The 20319-nt window shown below is 36.4% G+C and overlaps 1 protein-coding gene across 5 annotated transcripts in view; it reads left to right on the forward strand.

Moving 5' to 3' along the window:
* The window catches only part of USP47 (ubiquitin specific peptidase 47), a 122747-nt gene that overhangs the window by 90194 nt on the left and 12234 nt on the right, over positions 1-20319 (forward strand). For all 5 annotated transcript variants that reach the window (XM_003254950.3, XM_012504600.2, XM_030829500.1 and 2 more), the window contains 6 exons: positions 240-352; positions 1080-1184; positions 3529-3736; positions 5491-5606; positions 7642-7761; positions 9554-10331. In XM_003254950.3, coding sequence (XP_003254998.1) covers positions 240-352; positions 1080-1184; positions 3529-3736; positions 5491-5606; positions 7642-7761; positions 9554-10331 — 1440 coding nt within the window. The remainder of the gene's footprint in view (positions 1-239; positions 353-1079; positions 1185-3528; positions 3737-5490; positions 5607-7641; positions 7762-9553; positions 10332-20319) is intronic.

The raw sequence follows: 20319 nt of genomic DNA on the forward strand, positions 1-20319 counted from the left end.
CATTTTGAATAAATACATGGCTCTTTAAGATATGAGACCTAACCATGTGTGCCTGTTAACTATCTCTTAACCCTTTTCTGGACGAAGCTTGTATTCCAAGTTGAGAGAAGGATGTAATGGAGATATATCTCTGTGAGTGCTATAGTAGAAGTATATACCATGAGAGCATAGTGAAGCAGGGTGAATAAAGGCAGCTCAGTTTCAGTGACACTGTTTTATCCTGTTTTTATTACTAATAGAATTTCTAGAAGTGGATGAATACCCAGAACATATTAAAAACTTGGTGCAGAAAGAGAGAGAGTTGGAAGAACAAGAAAAGAGACAACGAGAAATTGAGCGCAATACATGCAAGGTTGAATTCCATCATTTTATTTTTAATTGAAAGTGCTATTTTTAAGCTTGCTTAACTGCAATTCTAATGACTAACTCATTGGGTCGATTCTGAGACAATTATGCTATCATGATCATTGAACAATGTAACCAACTATGCTATAAAGGTAAAATTTGATTTGATTTGATGTGTAAAAACCCGGTAACATGTAGTGACGGTGCTCAGTGCTGGTGAAACCACAGTTGAGGTAGACACATTCTCTTATCCTACTAAAAGAAAATAAATCCGTAAAAACTGGATAGAAATTGAGTAGTATTTATCAAGAGCCTTAAGCAAAATCATATTTTTTTATATAATTTCTCTTATGGAATTATTACCTAATGACATAATCATAATTACTATAATAATCTTGATTACAGGGATATTCATTATAGCATTTTCCAAATTAGGGAAAAATTTGAAACAACACAAATGTATATTGGTAGGGGAATGATTACATAAATATGATACATGCTTATAAGGAAACATACAGTTGTTAAAATTAATGTTTTTGAATTTTTGTATGGTGTGAGACATAATCGGTGTCAATTACTAAGTGAGAAAGAATAGATAGAAGAAAGAATGATCTCAATTATGTTCTTTTAAAAAATTGCAGTATTTTGACAATTAGGAATAAATACTATCTATGGAAGAATTGAACTTTGACTCTGGAACTGCAGAGTTGATGATGATATTTTACATTTTCTAGATAAAATTATTCTGTTTGCATCCTACAAAACAAGTAATGATGGAAAATAAATTGGAGGTTCATAAGGATAAGACATTAAAGGAAGCAGTAGAAATGGCTTATAAGGTATGTTTAATTGCATCATTGGCATTTACTTACTAATACAACAGTATTAACATAATTTCCCAAGTTTTTATAATGGATAATAGTTATATAAACACTGGCAGTAACCTTGGTAACCAGTTAATTTATCTCTTACCGAGTATATTTATACCTCTCCTTTGGAGCATAGTCGGTTGATTTTGAAAATTTTCTCCCTCTGGAAGCCATTTAAACTTTCTAGATCCCAGAATTAAAATTAGGAACAGAATGTTTATTTGCTCTTTCTATTCATTTAACATACATTTCATGAGTGTTTACTGTATGAAACATTAGAGATATTAGAGTGAATAAGACAACATGAGGTGTTAGAGATACCAAAGTGAACAAGACGTGGTCACTGCCTTCATGGAGTTTACAATCTATTGGAAAGAACAGATAAAACATACTTAAACGTCACAATTTGCAATTATTTTATTATTTAGATGCTATAAATACATTACTAGTAAATTGAGAAAATTTATTTTGAAACTTTAACCATGAGAAAGGGAGACAGCGATGCAAAAAGTTGAGGAAGAATATACTGGTCCATAGTCAGATGCATGACCCATTCCATCACTGGCCCATGCCCAAGGAAGAATATTCTAAGTAGAGTGAACAGCACGTGCAAAAGTGCTGAGGTGAGGAGATGCTTGGCACGTTTAAGAAACTGAAGAAAGGAGCCATATGTTTAGATTGTTTTGAGTGAGCACAGAGTACCATAAAATGAAATTAGAGATTTTGTGAAATAGAAGTTCACATTTTGTTCTCTAAGAGTAGTGGAAAGTTATTAATGAGGTTTGAAAGGCAAATGGGGTCATACTGTTTCACCAGATCATTCTAAATGTCATTTATGATACTTAACAAATTAAAGTTTTCCCCTTTCCATATAAGCAGTAACAGAATGACTGAAATTAAACAGTCATTACCTAGAGAAAAAATTGTGTACTACATCATTTTGTGTGTAATTGTACATGGAACCAATAAAATAACTAAAAATAACACACAAGATAGCTGACATTGTTTCTCAAAGTGTGATCCAGCGCAATCTGCACCAGAGTCACATTGTTATTAAAAATGCTAATTGCTGCAGATGAATCAGAATTTCTCTGTTGCAGCCCGGAAATAGGCATTTTAACACATATCTCAGGTGATTCTTAGGCATAGTCAAGTTTGAGAATCACTTATATTATACATCTGGTCCTACATAGCACTTATCAGTATTGAAATTTTACATTTAATTGTTTGACTATTTTAATTAATATTACTGCCCCTCACTAGACTATAAGCACATACAAGTGCAAAAACCATTCTGGTTTTGCTCACAATTTTATTTTTAGTACTCTTCCCTGGTATCTAGAAAAGTCAAAATTGGTTGGGTATGTTGAATGGATAAATGAATGAACAAACATTAAGATGGATGGATGGCTCTGAATTTGCCTCATTTTGGTAAAAATTCTTTAAATATAATGGTGGACTGCAAGCATTAGTGTTTGAAAATAGGAAGTAAAAGTTTGCAAATAAAAAGAAACAAACACACAGAAGAGAGAAATAAGTCAATTTTATATGCCAAAAATAGAGCTTCATTGTTGGGGATGGGAGTGGGGAGGAGTAGGGATCAATGGGGATACGCTGAGGCTTACAAGTCCTTGAAAATCATAATCACAACCTTAAATGAACATTGAATACTTCTAAGCAATCCTACTATGTTTCTCTAGGAGGCTTATTTCCTATCAAGAGAGTTGTTGCAACCAGGGTATGTCATCTATTAGTGACATAAGCTATAAGGAAATTTTATGATAGAAATTCCTATACCATGAGCTTTAAGTATTCTGGAGGCTAATATTGAAAGGGGCTATCATAGAAGCCAAACCCTTTGCGATGGCTTTATGAGACATGCTGTCCTCCTGTACTTAGATTGTTACGAGATACATGAATTATCAATTCTACTCCAGATTGGATTAAGAAAACAAAAGATGCATATTCTAGTTGGCTGTTTAGTTGTTTTCCTCTGTGTTTCCAGCTTAGTTGATTACGAACAATAGTTACAATGCATTAATTTTGTTTCTACACCTAAAGTTTATGGTGTTAACTTTTTAAAAAATAAAAAATGTATTTAGTACATGCTTTATATGATTTGAGGGATAATGAAACATAATTATTTAAAAATAACATTTAAGTTGTTGCCTGTAACTTTGATGTCTTTGATGCAAATCATAAATGTGTGGATTTTGTTAGGGCCTATTGTAGTGTTATTCCCCAACAGACTAAAACACTGTGTATTTATATATGTATATATATTTTTTCTTTCTGGGGGATTACTTTCTTTTAGATGATGGATTTAGAAGAGGTAATACCCCTGGATTGCTGTCGCCTTGTTAAATATGATGAGTTTCATGATTATCTAGAACGGTCATATGAAGGAGAAGAAGATACACCAATGGGGCTTCTACTAGGTGGCGTCAAGTCAACATATATGTTTGATCTGCTGTTGGAGACGAGAAAGCCTGATCAGGTTTTCCAATCTTACAAACCTGGAGGTGAGCAATTTTACACTATTTTTAGTTGTTCTGTACTTAAAATTTTCATGAGAAAGTTTTTTTTTATTGTAGAAATGAACATAATTTAAATTTTGTATATGGTCTTAAAATGTAGAATAATTTTGACAGGTTGAGAAGTACTCAGCAACAGCTTGGAATTAAGTTCTAGATTACTTGCAAAGAGTTGTATACATAATTTTAAAAACAACAAAAATAACAAAACTTCCAGCTTACTGTCTTCAGTGGGTTTTTTCTTCTCCAGTGTGCAGTACTGAACCATTCTGGATGCTGTCAATCCCTAAAGTTATCAATTGCTCTCTTAGGAAGATCTCTCTTTCTCTCTCTTTCTCTTTATGGAGAAGACCTTGGTCCAAAAAAGTGTATTCCCATAAAGTCTCAGAAGTAGAGGCTGTTGTTCAGGTCTTCTTTGGAAGGGTGAATTCATTATCCCATCACTGTCAGCATTTACAATTTTTCGTCATCCTCTCTATTTCTACAGGTCCCAGGGACTTCATCTTTTCTTTCTTCATTAAATCTATCACATTCACTCAACACATTGAGTTTATTTTTTTTTCTTTGAGACTGCTTAGGAAAACCAAAATATCATGCCCCTAGTTTTCCCAGAGACAGCTTCGCTATAGACAGTTACATGGTCTGTTTGTGTCCAGAGTTTTCTATAATTACCATATGTAAATTGTAACAAATAGAAGAAAAGCAAAATGTTTATATAATTTTACAAAATCCATACTGTTGTGTCTTGGCACTAACTCCTTTGCATCAGCAGTTAGTCAGAATTAGGTTCTCTGTGTTTTTTCCCTAAAAGTTGAACTTGCAAAACTTTATTCTGCCCTTTTACAATAATATTCCTCTGTGGATCCTGTATATCTCTTTTTTAAATGAAAGCCTCTGTTTACAGAGTAGGTTAGATGTAGTATTCTTTCAAGGAGTCTACCTCTCTTAAGTGGGAAAATTTTATTTCTGGAAACCTTATGATGCCTACTTCGACTTCTGAGACTCTACCCTATCTATAAAGAGTCCCTTAAGGACATTTCCTTGCTTTTTTTTTTTTTTTTTTTGCTAGACAGGAAAAAGAATGATTAGGATATAACATGAGTCAGCAGTAATACCACTTATTTGAAAGAGAACTCTAAATGCAAGTGTGGATTGTAAGACTTATAAAGTAGTCTTTATTCATTAATAATCAAGATCTTAGAATATTTTGTCAAATTTAGATTAACAACATAGGGAAAAAACTGAGGATTGACATAAAACATGAGGTTAAAACAGGTACAGAATAACTGTGTATTAAATACAGTGTTTGAAGATCATTTATTTTTCAAGTGATTAAGAGTTTGGTTATAAACATAACCTTCTGAAAACAGAAGAGAATGGGATTAAATTTCAATATAAAGGATTTAAGTGAGAAAACAAAGGCATAATCAGAACAGTTTTTGTGTGGAATTTTCCTTGGGATGTAGAAAATATTATTTTGAGGATAAGAAGTCTTTGATGATGAACAAGGTCTTGAGTGGCTTAATAAGGGGTTTGTTCAAAAGCAAGCCAGGAGTGCTATGTCACCTTTAATATTTGTTTTGCAGTAACTGGTGATTTATATTTATTCAGTGTTGTTGTTTTCATCTGTACTTGGAAGTTTGGATTTGTCATCTATTAGAAACACATTAAGAATGCATTACTCATGTGAAATACATTAAAAAATAACTTCCAATTATGTGTTTATGTCTTCAAATTAACAGAAGTGATGGTGAAAGTTCATGTTGTTGATCTAAAGGCAGAATCTGTAGCTGCTCCTATAACTGTTCGTGCTTACTTAAATCAGACAGTTACAGAGTTCAAACAACTGATTTCAAAGGTAAGTTTTAAAAGGGGTCTGTAAATAAATTTTTGAGTGCCTATGTACAAGACACTGTGTGATAGTTATGAATAAGATACATGCTTTACCTCCAGGAGCTAGTATTTGTAGTTAGGAGACAACTGTAGTTAAACAGATTGAGTAAAGTGTGGAGGTAAGAAAGTGTGAGGCAAGTACATATAACAACTTATATGTGTTGGCTGGATTATCATAAAATACAGGATTGGAAATATAAGTACAGTTTATTTCATGAAGAGCTTTAAACAGTAAACACAAAAGTTTGGGCTCCTTTTTGGTGTGGGCAATAAGTCGAGTTTTTGTTTTCGTCATTTTTAAGTGCGGCAATGCTGCATTTAGTGTCTGGTGACACTAGACTAGTGTTCCACATGCCTTGAGGGGAGTCAGGAATGGAGAGGAGGAAGCTGTTGAAATAATTCAAGTGCAGGTGTATGACTAGAAATGAGAGAAGGCATACATTCCAAGAGGGATAGAATCTGTAGGACTTGTAATTGTTAAATGTTGGGGTAAAGCAGATGCACCGATGACCTGAGCCAGGGGTTTCAAACTTGGGTAACCAGAAAAGTAGGGATACATTAATAGAAATAGAGGAGGAAGGTGAGGGTGTAGACTTGACAGGGAAGGTGATGAATTAAATACTGGTGCCATTATGTGAGCTAGTGATAAAGAACTTAGGCTCATTCAGATTTTTTGAGCTGGAAAAATATAACAATGAAAACATTCAAATTTTGGGGGGCAAAAGGATTAGTTCACACCAGACAAATGATTATCATCCTTTCAAAGGTCCTGTACTCTGCAGAACCTTGAGCGTACAAACAGGTAGATTTTGCAGGGTTCTTGAACCATAGGTTAATATTCCCCGGTGTAGTGGAAATTGTTCCATAATTACAAGTGGAGTCCAGTTTTCCGTCATTCATCTTATGGTAGTCTTGTCTTTCATCTCATTATCTGGGATTGTAAATACCTGTTTAACAGAGTTGTAGTGAACATTAATGAAAAATAAATAAATGCTCTGAGGAAAGAAATTGTATTAGGTAAGAGTTGGTGGTTATTATGTTCTTTAAAAAAAGTCTATAATTTGACTTCTATATATGACTTCTAACAATTTTTCTAAAGTAATAACCAGGAAACAAATCATTTTGTGAAATTACATTTTATGATCAAATTGCTTGTAAATGCATACTATGTTGGTATAATATACTGTATATTACATTTTTAAAATATGAATGACAAATGTAAAAAAGTTTAATAAGCACTCAGACATAATACAAAAGAAAGAGACACAGTAGTTTCTTCCCCAAGAAGTTAATAATCTTATTGAGAAAAATATGTCTATAGAGAATAAAGGCAGTCACAAAACATCATGTAAACAAATACAGTATTTTTAACCAGCCTGCTTAAGAATTAGGTATTTATAACTGATGACCTTAGTTGCATTGAAAATAAATTGTTTTTTTAAATGTAAAGTATTTTTAATCTGCTGCTTTCATGTACAATTTATAAAATGACTCCAAAAATTAAAGATGTGGACTTTCAGAAAAACTTAAAATTTTACCTACTAATCTTCTCATTTTACACAAAGGAAAATTGCTTATTGCTTTAATAAAAGTATTAACAACTATTCACAGACTACAGAAGGGCCTGTCAAAAACCAAAAAGTTCAACATTTTGATATCAGCGGTCAAAACGTCAGTTACGCAGTTTCTTTGGAATTAGATCACTCATTTACTTGGCAAGTTTGAGAGGAATAGAGATTCTAGGAAAAAATCCTTAGCTTTAAAATAGTTTCAGAGCATACATTTATAAGTGGTACTTTGTTCTCCTGATTTGCAGCATAATTTATGGCTATAACTAATTTTCCCTTCAATTATTCAAAAATTTTAAAACCTCTACTAAAATTATGTTTCTCTCTGCTGCTTTTAAGAAGAACTCAGCAGTGTCTTACTTTCCCCATGTTTTTAAGTCAAGCAGAATTATTTTTGAAAGAGTACTTTTTATTAAATTGCTTTCATTATAGGCCATCCATTTACCTGCTGAAACAATGAGAATAGTGCTGGAACGCTGCTATAATGATTTGCGTCTTCTCAGTGTCTCCAGTAAAACCCTGAAAGCTGAAGGATTTTTTAGAAGTAACAAGGTATGTCATTTACTTTTTCATTATTATTTTCTATGCTGGTAATAGTAAATGAAATTAGGTTCAATATTATAAGCCTGGCCTCTGCAGCTGTTCAACATCTGTCTGGAACTTAATTTAAAATTCTCAACCCAATAATTACCTTCCTTTGTAGTCAGGTCAGGTCAGGCTCCTTTCTGTCCTGTGAATCAGTCCCACTGGTTCTCCTCTTTGCCTTTGTTCATGTGCACTCCCGGAGTGTTCTTCCTCCTCTCCCTGCATTTTTTTTTTTTTTTTTTTTTCAGTCTCCGGATTAGTCCTACCTCTTCGGTGAAGACTTCATAACCATTTCTGCCCACAGTGATTATGTCCCCTGGATTTTGTTTATTCTTGAGCTTGTCCCATAAAGCAGTGCTTCATGGTGAGGGTCAGAGGCATACCTGGTATAGAGAAAATTATAATCTTGAGTTCACCCAACATTATTCCTTTTGCCTACTCATTTTTCTCTGTTGGAAATGAGAAAGTTCATGTTAATCCTCTTCTTTTGTCTTGCTATTACGTGTTTCATCATTTATCATTTTTCATATGTGTTTTTATCACTCTAGTCTCATCCGTCTTAGTACAGTTGAGTCTTTTATCTCATTTAACTTTTTTAGTATTTTATTAATACTAATATGCAATTTTTATTCACCTACACTTCTAAAACTTCTGTGTGGTGGGGGAGGGGATGTATGTGTATGTGTGTGTGTATATGTAAAACATTAAAATTTCTAATCCCCTTCAATACATTACTTTAGGGTAAGAAGTGCAGTAGGGATCTAACTTTTCTTTTTCCTTAAATGGTTAGCGTACTGGTTTCAATTTGTAACATTTACTGAATAGGATAATGATAGTGTTATCCTTTTATGCAAAACCCAACATGCTATTTATAATTGCCAAATTTATGCCAAATACGAATTTCATTTTAAAAAAAGATGTATTATGGAAAATTTCAAACGTAAACAAAAGTAGAGAAAATAGGGAAAATAGAGTGAATCCCCACACATCACCATCACTCAGCTCCACAGTGATCATCTCTTGTTTCATCTGTAATTTAACCACCTACTTCCCCCAGATTATTTGATAAACTTCCTCAGGATCATATCATTTCATCTATAGATAATATGAACATATATATCTAAATGAAGAGAACTCTTTTAAAAAAATGACAATTGCATTATGTACCTAAGAAGTACCTTAATATCAGTCGATATCTAGTCAGTGTTTAAATTTCTCTGATTATCTTAGAAAATTTTTTCTGTAAATTTTCCTGTGTCTTTTTTGTTTGCTTCCTTGCAGTTTATTTGTTACAAAGCCAAGTCATTTGCACATTAAATTTTTCCATGATCTGGATTTTGGTGTTATATTCACAAGGTGTCTTTACACATGTTCCTGTTCTGTAATTCAGGCTAAACTTGGATTTCCTAAAGGTGAAAGATTTCTACAATCTAAAAAAAACCAGAGTATTAATTTCCTAAAGAGAAGGATATCTAATACAACAACTTTCTGAAATTGGACAACCCAATAAACAAGATGTTTGTGTGTATGTGTATGTCCATGCCCTCTATCTTAGTGTAGTTTCATGGCTAATTACAAAGACATATGAGCCTAATATTTATTTTATTCAGTCTCCAAAACAATACAGTGTCCTTCAGAAACTTTATCATCACACGTTATAACATAACTGTGTAGTCTTGTATTGGTGCAATATAATGATGATGATGAATGAGCATGTCACTAAAATTAATATATAATAAAACTCTGACTTACTATGTAGGTGTTTGTTGAAAGCTCCGAGACTTTGGATTACCAGATGGCCTTTGCAGACTCCCATTTATGGAAACTTCTGGATCGGCATGCAAATACAATCAGATTATTTGTTTTGCTACCTGAACAATCCCCAGGATCTTATTCCAAAAGGACAGCATACCAGAAAGCTGGAGGCGATTCTGGTAATGTGGATGATGATTGTGAAAGAGTCAAAGGACCTGTAGGAAGCCTAAAGTCTGTGGAGGCTATTCTAGAAGAAAGCACTGAAAAACTCAAAAGCTTGTCACTGCAGCAACAGCAGGATGGAGATAATGGGGACAGCAGCAAAAGTACTGAGACAAGTGACTTTGAAAACATCGAATCACCTCTCAATGAGAGGGACTCTTCAGCATCAGTGGATAATAGAGAACTTGAACAGCATATTCAGACTTCTGATCCAGAAAATTTTCAGTCTGAAGAGCGATCAGACTCAGATGTGAATAATGACAGGAGTACAAGTTCAGTGGACAGTGATATTCTTAGCTCCAGTCATAGCAGTGATACTTTGTGCAATGCAGACAATGCTCAGATCCCTTTGGCTAATGGACTTGACTCTCACAGTATCACAAGTAGTAGAAGAACGAAAGCAAATGAAGGGAAAAAAGAAACATGGGATACAGCAGAAGAAGACTCTGGAACTGATAGTGAATATGATGAGAGTGGCAAGAGTAGGGGAGAAATGCAGTACATGTATTTCAAAGCTGAACCCTATGCTGCAGATGAAGGTTCTGGGGAAGGACATAAATGTATGTACTTCAAAAGAAAAATGGTCCTTGAAACAGCATCAGTTTTTCTCTCAGTTTATTTAAATTTTCAGTTAAGCGTTAGGTACTTAGTTCTAAGATCATTTGTAACTTTCTGGATTATAAGATTATTGACTTTGATTTTCGATGCAGTTATAATGAACACTGTTCTTAGACCTGTGCAGTAAATTAGATGGTAATTATATCAGAACTCTGAGATAAGAAGTAAAAAAAAAAATAGTATTCAATGTTAGGAAAGAATTATGATATAATTACTAAGTAAAAAATTAGGGAATATATTAAAAAGTAAATAATATTTTTTAAAAGCTGAGACACTTTAGAAAATCTGATATTCAATGCCCAGGAAAATGTTTTATTTCTACATGCTCTTCCCTCGCTCCATTTCCAATGCAAACAATTCCCTTGCTATACCCCCTTAAAAAGTCCTTAATTAATTGGGAAAGTCAGAGAAAGAAAAAGCGCTCTTAAAATTTTTTTTGTTACTTTGAAGTAACTCCAAAGCAAAGAGTTACTAGAAATTCCAATGCATAATCTCAGAAAGATGGAAAAGATCTGAGAGTTTGGGCGTTTGGCATAAGCAGTAACAACAAAAACATTCCAGCATAGTATGAGACTTAAAATAAAAGAACCTTTATAAAACCTTAGACTAAGGCCAGCCAAATAATTAGCAAGGCAACCAGGTTTAAGATACAAAATCTTTCTAAGTGTAAAAGAGAAGTAGCTGGAAAAGTAAGTACTTTGCATTAGTTCTAGCAAAGCAAATATTAATATTACTCGTTATATTTTTATATTTTAGTTTTCAAAATGTTTATTTGTTCTCACTTAAAGCTTCTCCAAACTTTGTAAAGCAAACATTAGTATCCTTATTTGACAGGTAAGAAAGCTGAAGCTCATAGAGGATGAATGACTTGTCCAAAAGTGCATATATAGCTAGTAAATGGGACCATTACTAGAATTGAAGGCATCTAATTGTTCCTTTTACCTTTGGAAGGGAGCCCCACTCTTTATCCATCCAAGTAACATTTTCTAAATCCATACTAGATGCCAGGCCCTATGTAACTGTTAGAGACAACTGAGATGCAGCCTTATGCTTCATCTCATGGGGAGGAGGTGCACAGTCACCCACTCTAAAAGTTAAGTGCTATGATGCTTGTAGTCTCAAAATTCTATCTGCTAAAAGGAACTAGTAGAAATTATGAAATAATACAAGTATTTAAATCTGTGTTTTTAACTAGTTGGGTTAAATAACACCGGAATCATACAACATTCATACATATATCTTGCAGAAACTCAAGTATGAAAACGTGGATTGGCAGAACAAAATAGAGGGAAATCGTATTGTAATAATGCTTTAAATTTCTGTGGAGCATTTACCTCATAAGGCTCATTAGCTTACATTACTTCATTAGTTCTCTTAACAGCTGTGTGAAATTGATATTGTTAGACTGTTTTCACTGATGACGAAACTGGTCAAACAGATTAAATAATTTGCCTGCGGTCACATAGCTAGTCACTCACACTGCCAGGATGAGACTCAGATATCATAAGCCACCACCCCATAGCTGCTACCACTGTTCTTTCCTTGCATCTTAGTAAAGGAAAAATAGTAGTAACTACTCTGCTTTTTTACCATACTCAACCTATCAAGGACATCAGAAAAATTAAAAGTAGTTCCTCCTTAGTAAAAGATTGGAAATTTCTTTTTTAATTATTATTATTATACTTTAAGTTTTAGGGTACATGTGCACAATGTGCAGGTTTGTTACATATGTATCCATGTGCCATGTTGGTGTGCTGCACCCATTAACTCATCGTTTAGCATTAGGTATATCTCCTAATGCTGTCCCTCCCCCTCCCCCCTCCCCCACCCCACAACAGTCCCCGGAGTGTGATGTTCCCCTTACTGTGTCCATGTGTTCTCATTGTTCAGTTCCCACCAATGAGTGAGAACATGCGGTCTTTGGCTTTTTGTCCTTGCGATAGTTTACTGAGAATGATGGTTTCCAGCTTCATCCATGTCCCTACAAAGGACATGAACTCATCATTTTTTATGGCTGCATAGTATTCCATGGTGTATATGTGCCACATTTTCTTAATCCAGTCTATCATTGTTGGACATTTGGGTTGGTTCCAAGTCTTTGCTATTGTGAATAGTGCCGCAATAAACATACGTGTGCATGTGACTTTATAGCACCATGATCTATAATCCTTTGGGTATATATCCAGTAATGGGATGGCTGGGTCAAATGGTATTTCTAGTTCTAGATCCCTGAGGAATTGCCACACTGACTTCCACAATGGCTGAACTAGTTTACAGTCCCACCAACAGTGTAAAAGTGTTCCTGTTTCTCCACATCCTCTCCAGCACCTGTTGTTTCCTGACTTTTTAATGATCGCCATTCTAACTGGTATGAGATTGTATCTCATTGTGGTTATGATTTGCATTTCTCTGATGGCCAGTGATGATGAGCATTTTTTCATGTGTTTTTTGGCTGCATAAATGTCTTCTTTTGAGGAGTGTCTGTTCATGTCCTTTGCCCACTTTTTGATGGGGTTGCTTGTTTTTTTCTTGTAAATTTGTTTGAGTTCATTGTCGATTCTGGATATTAGCCCTTTGTCAGATGAGTAGGTTGTGAAAATTTTCTCCCATTTTGTAGATCGCCTGTTCACTCTGATGGTATTTTCTTTTGCTGTGCAGAAGCTCTTTAATTAAATCCCATTTGTCAATTTTGGCTTTTGTTGCCATTGCTTTTGATGTTTTAGACATGAAGTCCTTGCCCATGCCTATGTCCTGAATGATATTGCCTAGGTTTTCTTCTAGGGTTTTTATGGTTTTAGGTCTAACATGTAAGTTTTTAATCCATCTTGAATTAGTTTTTGTATAAGGTGTAAGGAAGGGATCCAGTTTCAGCTTTCTACATATGGCTAGCCAGTTTTCCCAGCACCATTTATTAAATAGGGAATCCTTTTCCCATTTCTTGTTTTTGTCAGGTTTCTCAAAGATCAGATAGTTGTAGATATGCGGCATTATTTCTGAGGGCTCTGTTCTGTTCCATTGATCTATGTCTCTGTTGTGGTACCAGTACCATGCTGTTTTGGTTACTGTAGCCTTGTAGTATAGTTTGAAGTCAGGTAGTGTGATGCCTCCAGCTTTGTTCTTTTGGCTTAGGATTGACTTGGCGATGTGGGCTCTTTTTTGGTTCCATATGAACTTTAAAGTAGTTTTTTCCAATTCTGTGAAGAAAGTCATTGGTAGCTTGATGTGGATGGCGTTGAATCTATAAATTACCTTGGGCAGTATGGCCATTTTCACGATATTGATTCTTCCAATCCATGAGCATGGAATGTTCTTCCATTTGTTTGTATCCTCTTTTATTTCATTGAGCAGTGGTTTGTAGTTCTCCTTGAAGAGGTCCTTCACATCCCTTGTAAGTTGGATTCCTAGGTATTTTATTCTCTTTGAAGCATTTGTGAATGGGAGTTCACTCATGATTTGGCTCTCTGTTTGTCTGTGATTGGTGTACAAGAATGCTTGTGATTTTTGTACATTGATTTTGTATCCTGAGACGTTGCTGAAGTTGCTTATCAGCTTAAGGAGATTTTGGGCTGAGACAATGGGGTTTTCTAGATACACAATCATATCATCTGCAAACAGGGACAATTTGACTTCCTCTTTTCCTATTTGAATACCCTTTATTTCCTTCTCCTGCCTGATTGCCCTAGCCAGAACTTCCAGCACTATGTTGAATAGGAGTGGTGAGAGAGGGCATCCCTGTCTTGTGCCAGTTTTCAAAGGGAATGCTTCCAGTTTTTGCCCATTCAGTATGATATTGGCTGTGGGTTTGTCATAGATAGCTCTTATTATTTTGAGATACATCCCATCAATACCTAATTTATTGAGAGTTTTTAGCATGAAGCGTTGTTGAATTTTGTCAAAGGCCTTTTCTGCATCTATGGAGATAATCATGTGGTTTTTGTCTTTGGTTCTGTTTATATGCTGGATTACATTTATTGATTTGCGTATGTTGAACCAGCCTTGCATCTCAGGGATGAAGCCCACTTGATCATGGTGGATAAGCTTCTTGATGTGCTGCTGGATTCGGTTTGCCAGTATTTTATTGAGGATTTTTGCATCAATGTTCATCAAGGATATTAGTCTGAAATTCTCTTTTTTGGTTGTGTCTCTGCCAGGCTTTGGTATCAGGATGATGCTGGCCTCATAAAATGAGTTAGGGAGGATTCCCTCTTTTTCTATAGATTGGAATAGTTTCAGAAGGAATGGTACCAGTTCCTCCTTGTACCTCTGGTAGAATTCAGCTGTGAATCCATCAGGTCCTGGACTCTTTTTGGTTGGTAAGCTATTGATTATTGCCACAATTTCAGAGCCTGTTATTGGTCTATTCAGAGATTCAACTTCCTGGTTTAGTCTTGGGAGGGTGTATTTGTCAAGGAATTTATCCATTTCTTCTAGATTTTCTAGTTTATTTGCATAGAGGTGTTTGTAGTATTCTCTGATGGTAGATTGTATTTCTGTGGGATCAGTGGTGATATCCCCTTTATCATTTTTTATTGCATCTATTTGATTCTTCTCTCTTTTCTTCTTTATTAGTCTTGCTAGCGGCCTATCAATTTTGTTGATCTTTTCAAAAAACCAGCTCCTGGATTCATTAATTTTTTGAAGGGTTTTTTGTGTCTCTATTTCCTTAAGTTCTGCTCTGATTTTAGTTATTTCTAGCCTTCTGCTAGCTTTTGAATGTGTTTGCTCTTGCTTTTCTAGTTGTTTTAATTGTGATGTTAGGGTGTCAATTTTGGCTCTTTCCTGCTTTCTCTTGTGGGCATTTAGTGCTATAAATTTCCCTCTACCCACTGCTTTGAATGTGTCCCAGAGATTCTGGTATGTTGTGTCTTTGTTCTCATTGGTTTCAAAGAACATCTTTATTTCTGCCTTCATTTCATTATGTACCCAGTAGTCATTCAGGAGCAAGTTGTTCAGTTTCCATGTAGTTGAGTGGTTTTGAGTGAGTTTCTTAATCCTGAGTTCTAGTTTGCACTGTGGTCTGAGAGACAGTTTGTTATAATTTCTGTTCTTTTACTTTTGCTGAGGAGAGCTTTACTTCCAACTATGTGGTCAGTTTTGGAATAGGTGTGGTGTGGTGCTGAAAAAAATGTATATTCTCTTGATTTGGGGTGGAGAGTTCTGTAGATGTCTATTAGGTCCACTTGGTGCAGAGCTGAGTTCAATTCCTGGGTATCCTTGTTAACTTTCTGTCTCGTTGATCTGTCTAATGTTGACAATGGGGTGTTAAAATCTCCCATTATTATTGTGTGGGAGTTTAAGTCTCTTTGTAGGTCACTCAGGACTTGCTTTATGAATCTGGGTGCTCCTGTGTTGGGTGCATATACATTTAGGATAGTTCTTCTTGTTGAATTGATCCCTTTACCATTATGTAATGGCCTTCTTTGTCTCTTTTGATCTTTGTTGGTTTAAAGTCTATTTTATCAGAGACTAGGATTGCAACCCCTGCCTTTTTTTGTTTTCCATTTGCTTGGTAGATCTTCCTCCATCCCTTTATTTTGAGTCTGTGTGTGTCTCTGCACGTGAGATGGGTTTCCTGAATACAGCACACTGATGGGTCTTGACTCCTTATCCAATTTGCCAGTCTGTGTCTTTTAATTGCAGCATTTAGTCCATTTACATTTAAAGTTAATATTGTTATATGTGAATTTGATCCTGTCATTATGATTTGTTATGGTTATGTTGCTAGTTAGTTGATGCAGTTTCTTCCTAGCCTCGATGGTCTTTACAATTTGGCATGTTTTTGCAGTGGCTGGTACCGGTTGTTCCTTTCCATGTTTAGTGCTTCCTTCAGGAGCTCTTTTAGGACAGGCCTGGTGGTGACAAAATCACTCAGCATTTGCTTGTCTGTAAAGTATTTTATTTCTCCTTCACTTGTGAAGCTTAGTTTGGCTGGATATGAAATTCTGGGTTGAAAATTCTTTTCTTTAAGAATGTTGAATATTGGCACCCACTCTCTTCTGGCTTGTAGAGTTTCTGCTGAGAGATCAGCTGTTAGTCTGATAGGCTTTCCTTTGTGGGTAACCCGACCTTTCTCTCTGGCCACCCTTAACATTTTTTCCTTCATTTCAGCTTTGGTGAATCTGACAATTAATGTGTCTTGGAGTTGCTCTTCTCGAGGAGTGTCTTTGTGGCGTTCTCTGTATTTCCTGAATCTGAATGTTGGCCTGCCTTGCTAGATTGGGGAAGTTCTCCTGGATAATATCTTGCAGAGTGTTTTCCAACTTGGTTCCATTCTCCCCGTCACTTTCAGGTACACCAATCAGACATAGGTTTGATCTTTTCACATAGTCCCATATTTCTTGGAGGCTTTATTCGTTTCTTTTTATTCTTTTTTCCCTAAACTTCCCTTCTCGCTTCATTTCATTCATTTCATCTTCCATCGCTGATACCCTTTCTTCCAGTTGATCGCATCGGCTACCGAGGCTTCTGCAATCTTCACGTAGTTCTCGAAAATTGGCTTTCAGCTCTATCAGTTCCTTTAAGCCCTTCTCTGCATTGGTTATCTCAGTTATACATTCATCTATTTTTTTTTTTTTCAAAGTTTTCAACTTCTTTGCCATTGGTTTGAATTTCCTCCTGTAGCTCGGAGTAGTTTGATCATCTGAAGCCTTCTTCTCTCAACTCGTCAAAGTCATTCTCCGTCCAGCTTTGTTCCGTTGCTGGTGAGGAACTGTGTTCCTTTGGAGGAGGAGAGGTGCTCTGCTTTTTTAGAGTTTCCAGTTTTTCTGCTCTGTTTTCTCCCCATCTTTGTAGGTTTTTCTACTTTTGGTCTTTGATGATGGTGATGTACAGATGGGTTTTTGGTGTGGGTGTCCTTTCTGTTTGTTAGTTTTCCTTCTAACAGACAGGACCCTCAGCTGCAGGTCTGTTGGAGTTTGCTAGGGGTCCACTCCAGACCCTGTTTTGCTGGGTGTCAGCAGCGGTGGCTGCAGAACAGTGGATTTTCGTGAGACCGCAAATTCAGCTGTCTGATCATTCCTCTGGAGGTTTTGTCTCAGAGGAGTACCTGGCCGAGTGAGGTGTCAGTCTGTCCCTACTGGGGGGTGCCTCCCAGTTAGGCTGCTCGGGGATCAGGGATCCACTTTAGGAGGCAGTCTGCCCGTTCTCAGATCTCCAGCTGCGTGCTGGGAGAACCACTACTCTCTTCAAAGCTGTCAGACAGGGACATTTAAGTCTGCAGAGGTTCCTGCTGTCTTTTTGTTTGTCTGTGCCCTGCCCCCAGAGGTGGAGCCTACAGAGGCAGGCAGGCCTCCTTGAGCTGTGGTGGGCTCCACCCAGTTGGAGCTTCCTGGCTTCTTTGTTTACCTAAGCAAGCCTGGGCAATGGCGGGCGCCCCTCCCCCAGCCTCGCTGCCGCCTTGCAGTTTGATCTCAGACTGCTGTGCTAGCAATCAGCGAGACTCCGTGGGCGTAGGACCCTCCGAGCCAGGTGTAGGACACAATCTCTTGGTGTGCCATTTTCCAAGCCCGTTGGAAAAGCACAGTATTAGGGTGGGACTGACCCGATTTTCCAGGTGCCATCTGTTACCCCTTTCTTTGACTAGGAAAGGGAACTCCCTGACCCCTTGCACTTCCCGAGTGAGGCAATGCCTCACCCTGCTTCGGCTGGCGCACGGTGCGCTGCACTGACTGTCCTGCACCCACTGTTTGGCACTCCCTAGTGAGATGAACCCGGTACCTCAGATGGAAATGTAGAAATCACCGGTCTTCTGTGTCGCTCACGCTGGGAGCTGTAGACCGGAGCTGTTCCTATTTGGCCGTCTTGGCTCCACCCTCGGAAATTTCTTTTAATTGGTTCGTTTTAGAATGATGTGCTAAAAATTTGACTGGATGATGGTCTCAACCATAGGAAAAATTCGATGGGAATACTTAGAATTATAGTTTGAAAAGTCTCATTTTCATCCTAGAATAGTTAATAAAATCTTTTAAATGGAGAATGTTGACCATATTTGGAAATTCATACTAGGCTAATTTACTAGTGTTCATTGAAATAGTAAACATGGTGAAGAAGAGAAACCATTCACTACAACTTATGTATTTGGACTTTTAGAAGCCATCGAAAAGGTCTTGTTTGAAAAGAAAATATGACCCTGGAAAATGTCTTCTCGTGTAGAAAACTGGTTTGGAGATAGGGGAGTAGGGATAGCAGCTGGCAACCAGGTTTTTCTTGAGTCTGTACTAAGACTGATTCATTGCAGCTCCTCAGTCATCTGAAAGAAGGTCCCTGGGAAAACATGTGGATGATGAGTAATAATACACATTCTTCAGAGTCATAAAATGGCAAGGAAGAACAGGTAGACAATGAATTTGATATTTAAAGAATGATGCACTATGCACAGTATAGGCAGTTCACTCAGGCAGTAATCAAACTATACTTAAAATGATGGTCCTTAAGGCAGTTATAATCCAAGAGTTGTTTCAGAGAATAATTAGAGATCATTCTCTGAGAACACTGTCCTGGTAGGACTAGTTATAGTTCATAGGCACTTGGGTATAAACAAGAAAGCCAAGATAAATAAAGATGGTAGTGCATTTGCACTGAAATTTCTCTGTACAATTTTGGTTACCGCTTCTCTTAAGAAATACGTAAGGGTCAGTTACAGTGCATCACACCTGTAGTCCCTGCACTTTGGGAGGCCGTGAGAGGACTGCTTAAACCCAGGAGTTAGAGACCACCCTGAGCAACACAGTAAGGCCCTGTCTCTACAAAAAAAATTTTTTTAATTAGCCAACGTGGTCATGTGCATGTAGTTCTAGCTACTTAGGAGGCTGAGGTGGAAGGATCACTTGAGCCCAGAGGAGAGAGGCTGCAGTGAGCTATGATCGTACCACTGCACTCCAGCCTGGGCAACAGAGCGAGACCCTGTCTCAAAAAAAAAAAAAAAAAGAAAAGAAAAGGAAAAAGAATAAAAGAAGAAATACATAAGAGAAAGGACCGAAAAGGAAAATCTTAAATATATTTTAAGGTTGTTCTGTGAAGACATAGACTCTTCAGTCTGAAGAGGTAGATAGGAAAAATGGTACAATAGTAATCTCTAAAACTACAAAGTAATTATAGCCAATAAATTAACACTCTTTGCCAAAGCTATGCTAAACATTTTACATGTATTGACCCCAGAACATAACTTTGAGGTTTCAATACTATTACCTGTATTTTATAGTAAAGGTAATTGAAGTACAGAAAAGTTAAAAAGTCAGAGTCACAAATCTAATATATGAAGAGGAGCCAGGAATTCATTCAGGCCAGGCCATCAAATTCCAGAACCAGTTGGTCATAATCACCATATTAAACTATATCAGTAACCAATAAACATTTTTGTCTTCCTATGACACAGCACTACTAGAGGTTAGGAAAGAAACCAAAATGGCAATAAAAGCTTGTATTTGAGTAATGCTTTAGAAAAGACTTTTACTACATTTGTCACAACAATGTTATATGTTATGATCACATGGGAAAACAGGCTGAGGGAGATTGGATGACCTGCTTACAGCCATTTATCGGAGTAAAGTGACAAAACTGAAATCTAGCCATAGGCTTCCATTTCTAATCAAGTAATTTTTGCATTACACCCTTCTGTTAAGAAATTTAGTACCTTGTTGGATAGCATGGACAGAGGCTTGTTTGCCATAAGCTGTATTATTGACATAGAAGGGCACTCCTTAAAGCTTAAACAGTGACATTTTAAACAAATTAAGAGAAATACTGCCTCAAAACTCAAAAGGTAGATAGTAAATAAAGCTCATCACCCTCTTCATATTTTCTTCTAGTTTGTACTTGTCACATTTTCTATTAATGAGCCTGTATTTTATAGCCAGGAAAACAATGAACATTAATTTATTTGACAAGTCATCTGAGAAAAATTCAACCCAAGTGTTGATATGACATGGGAAT

Source organism: Nomascus leucogenys, chromosome 15 (genome assembly GCF_006542625.1).
Source record: "Nomascus leucogenys isolate Asia chromosome 15, Asia_NLE_v1, whole genome shotgun sequence".
Taxonomy (NCBI): Eukaryota; Metazoa; Chordata; class Mammalia; order Primates; family Hylobatidae; genus Nomascus; species Nomascus leucogenys.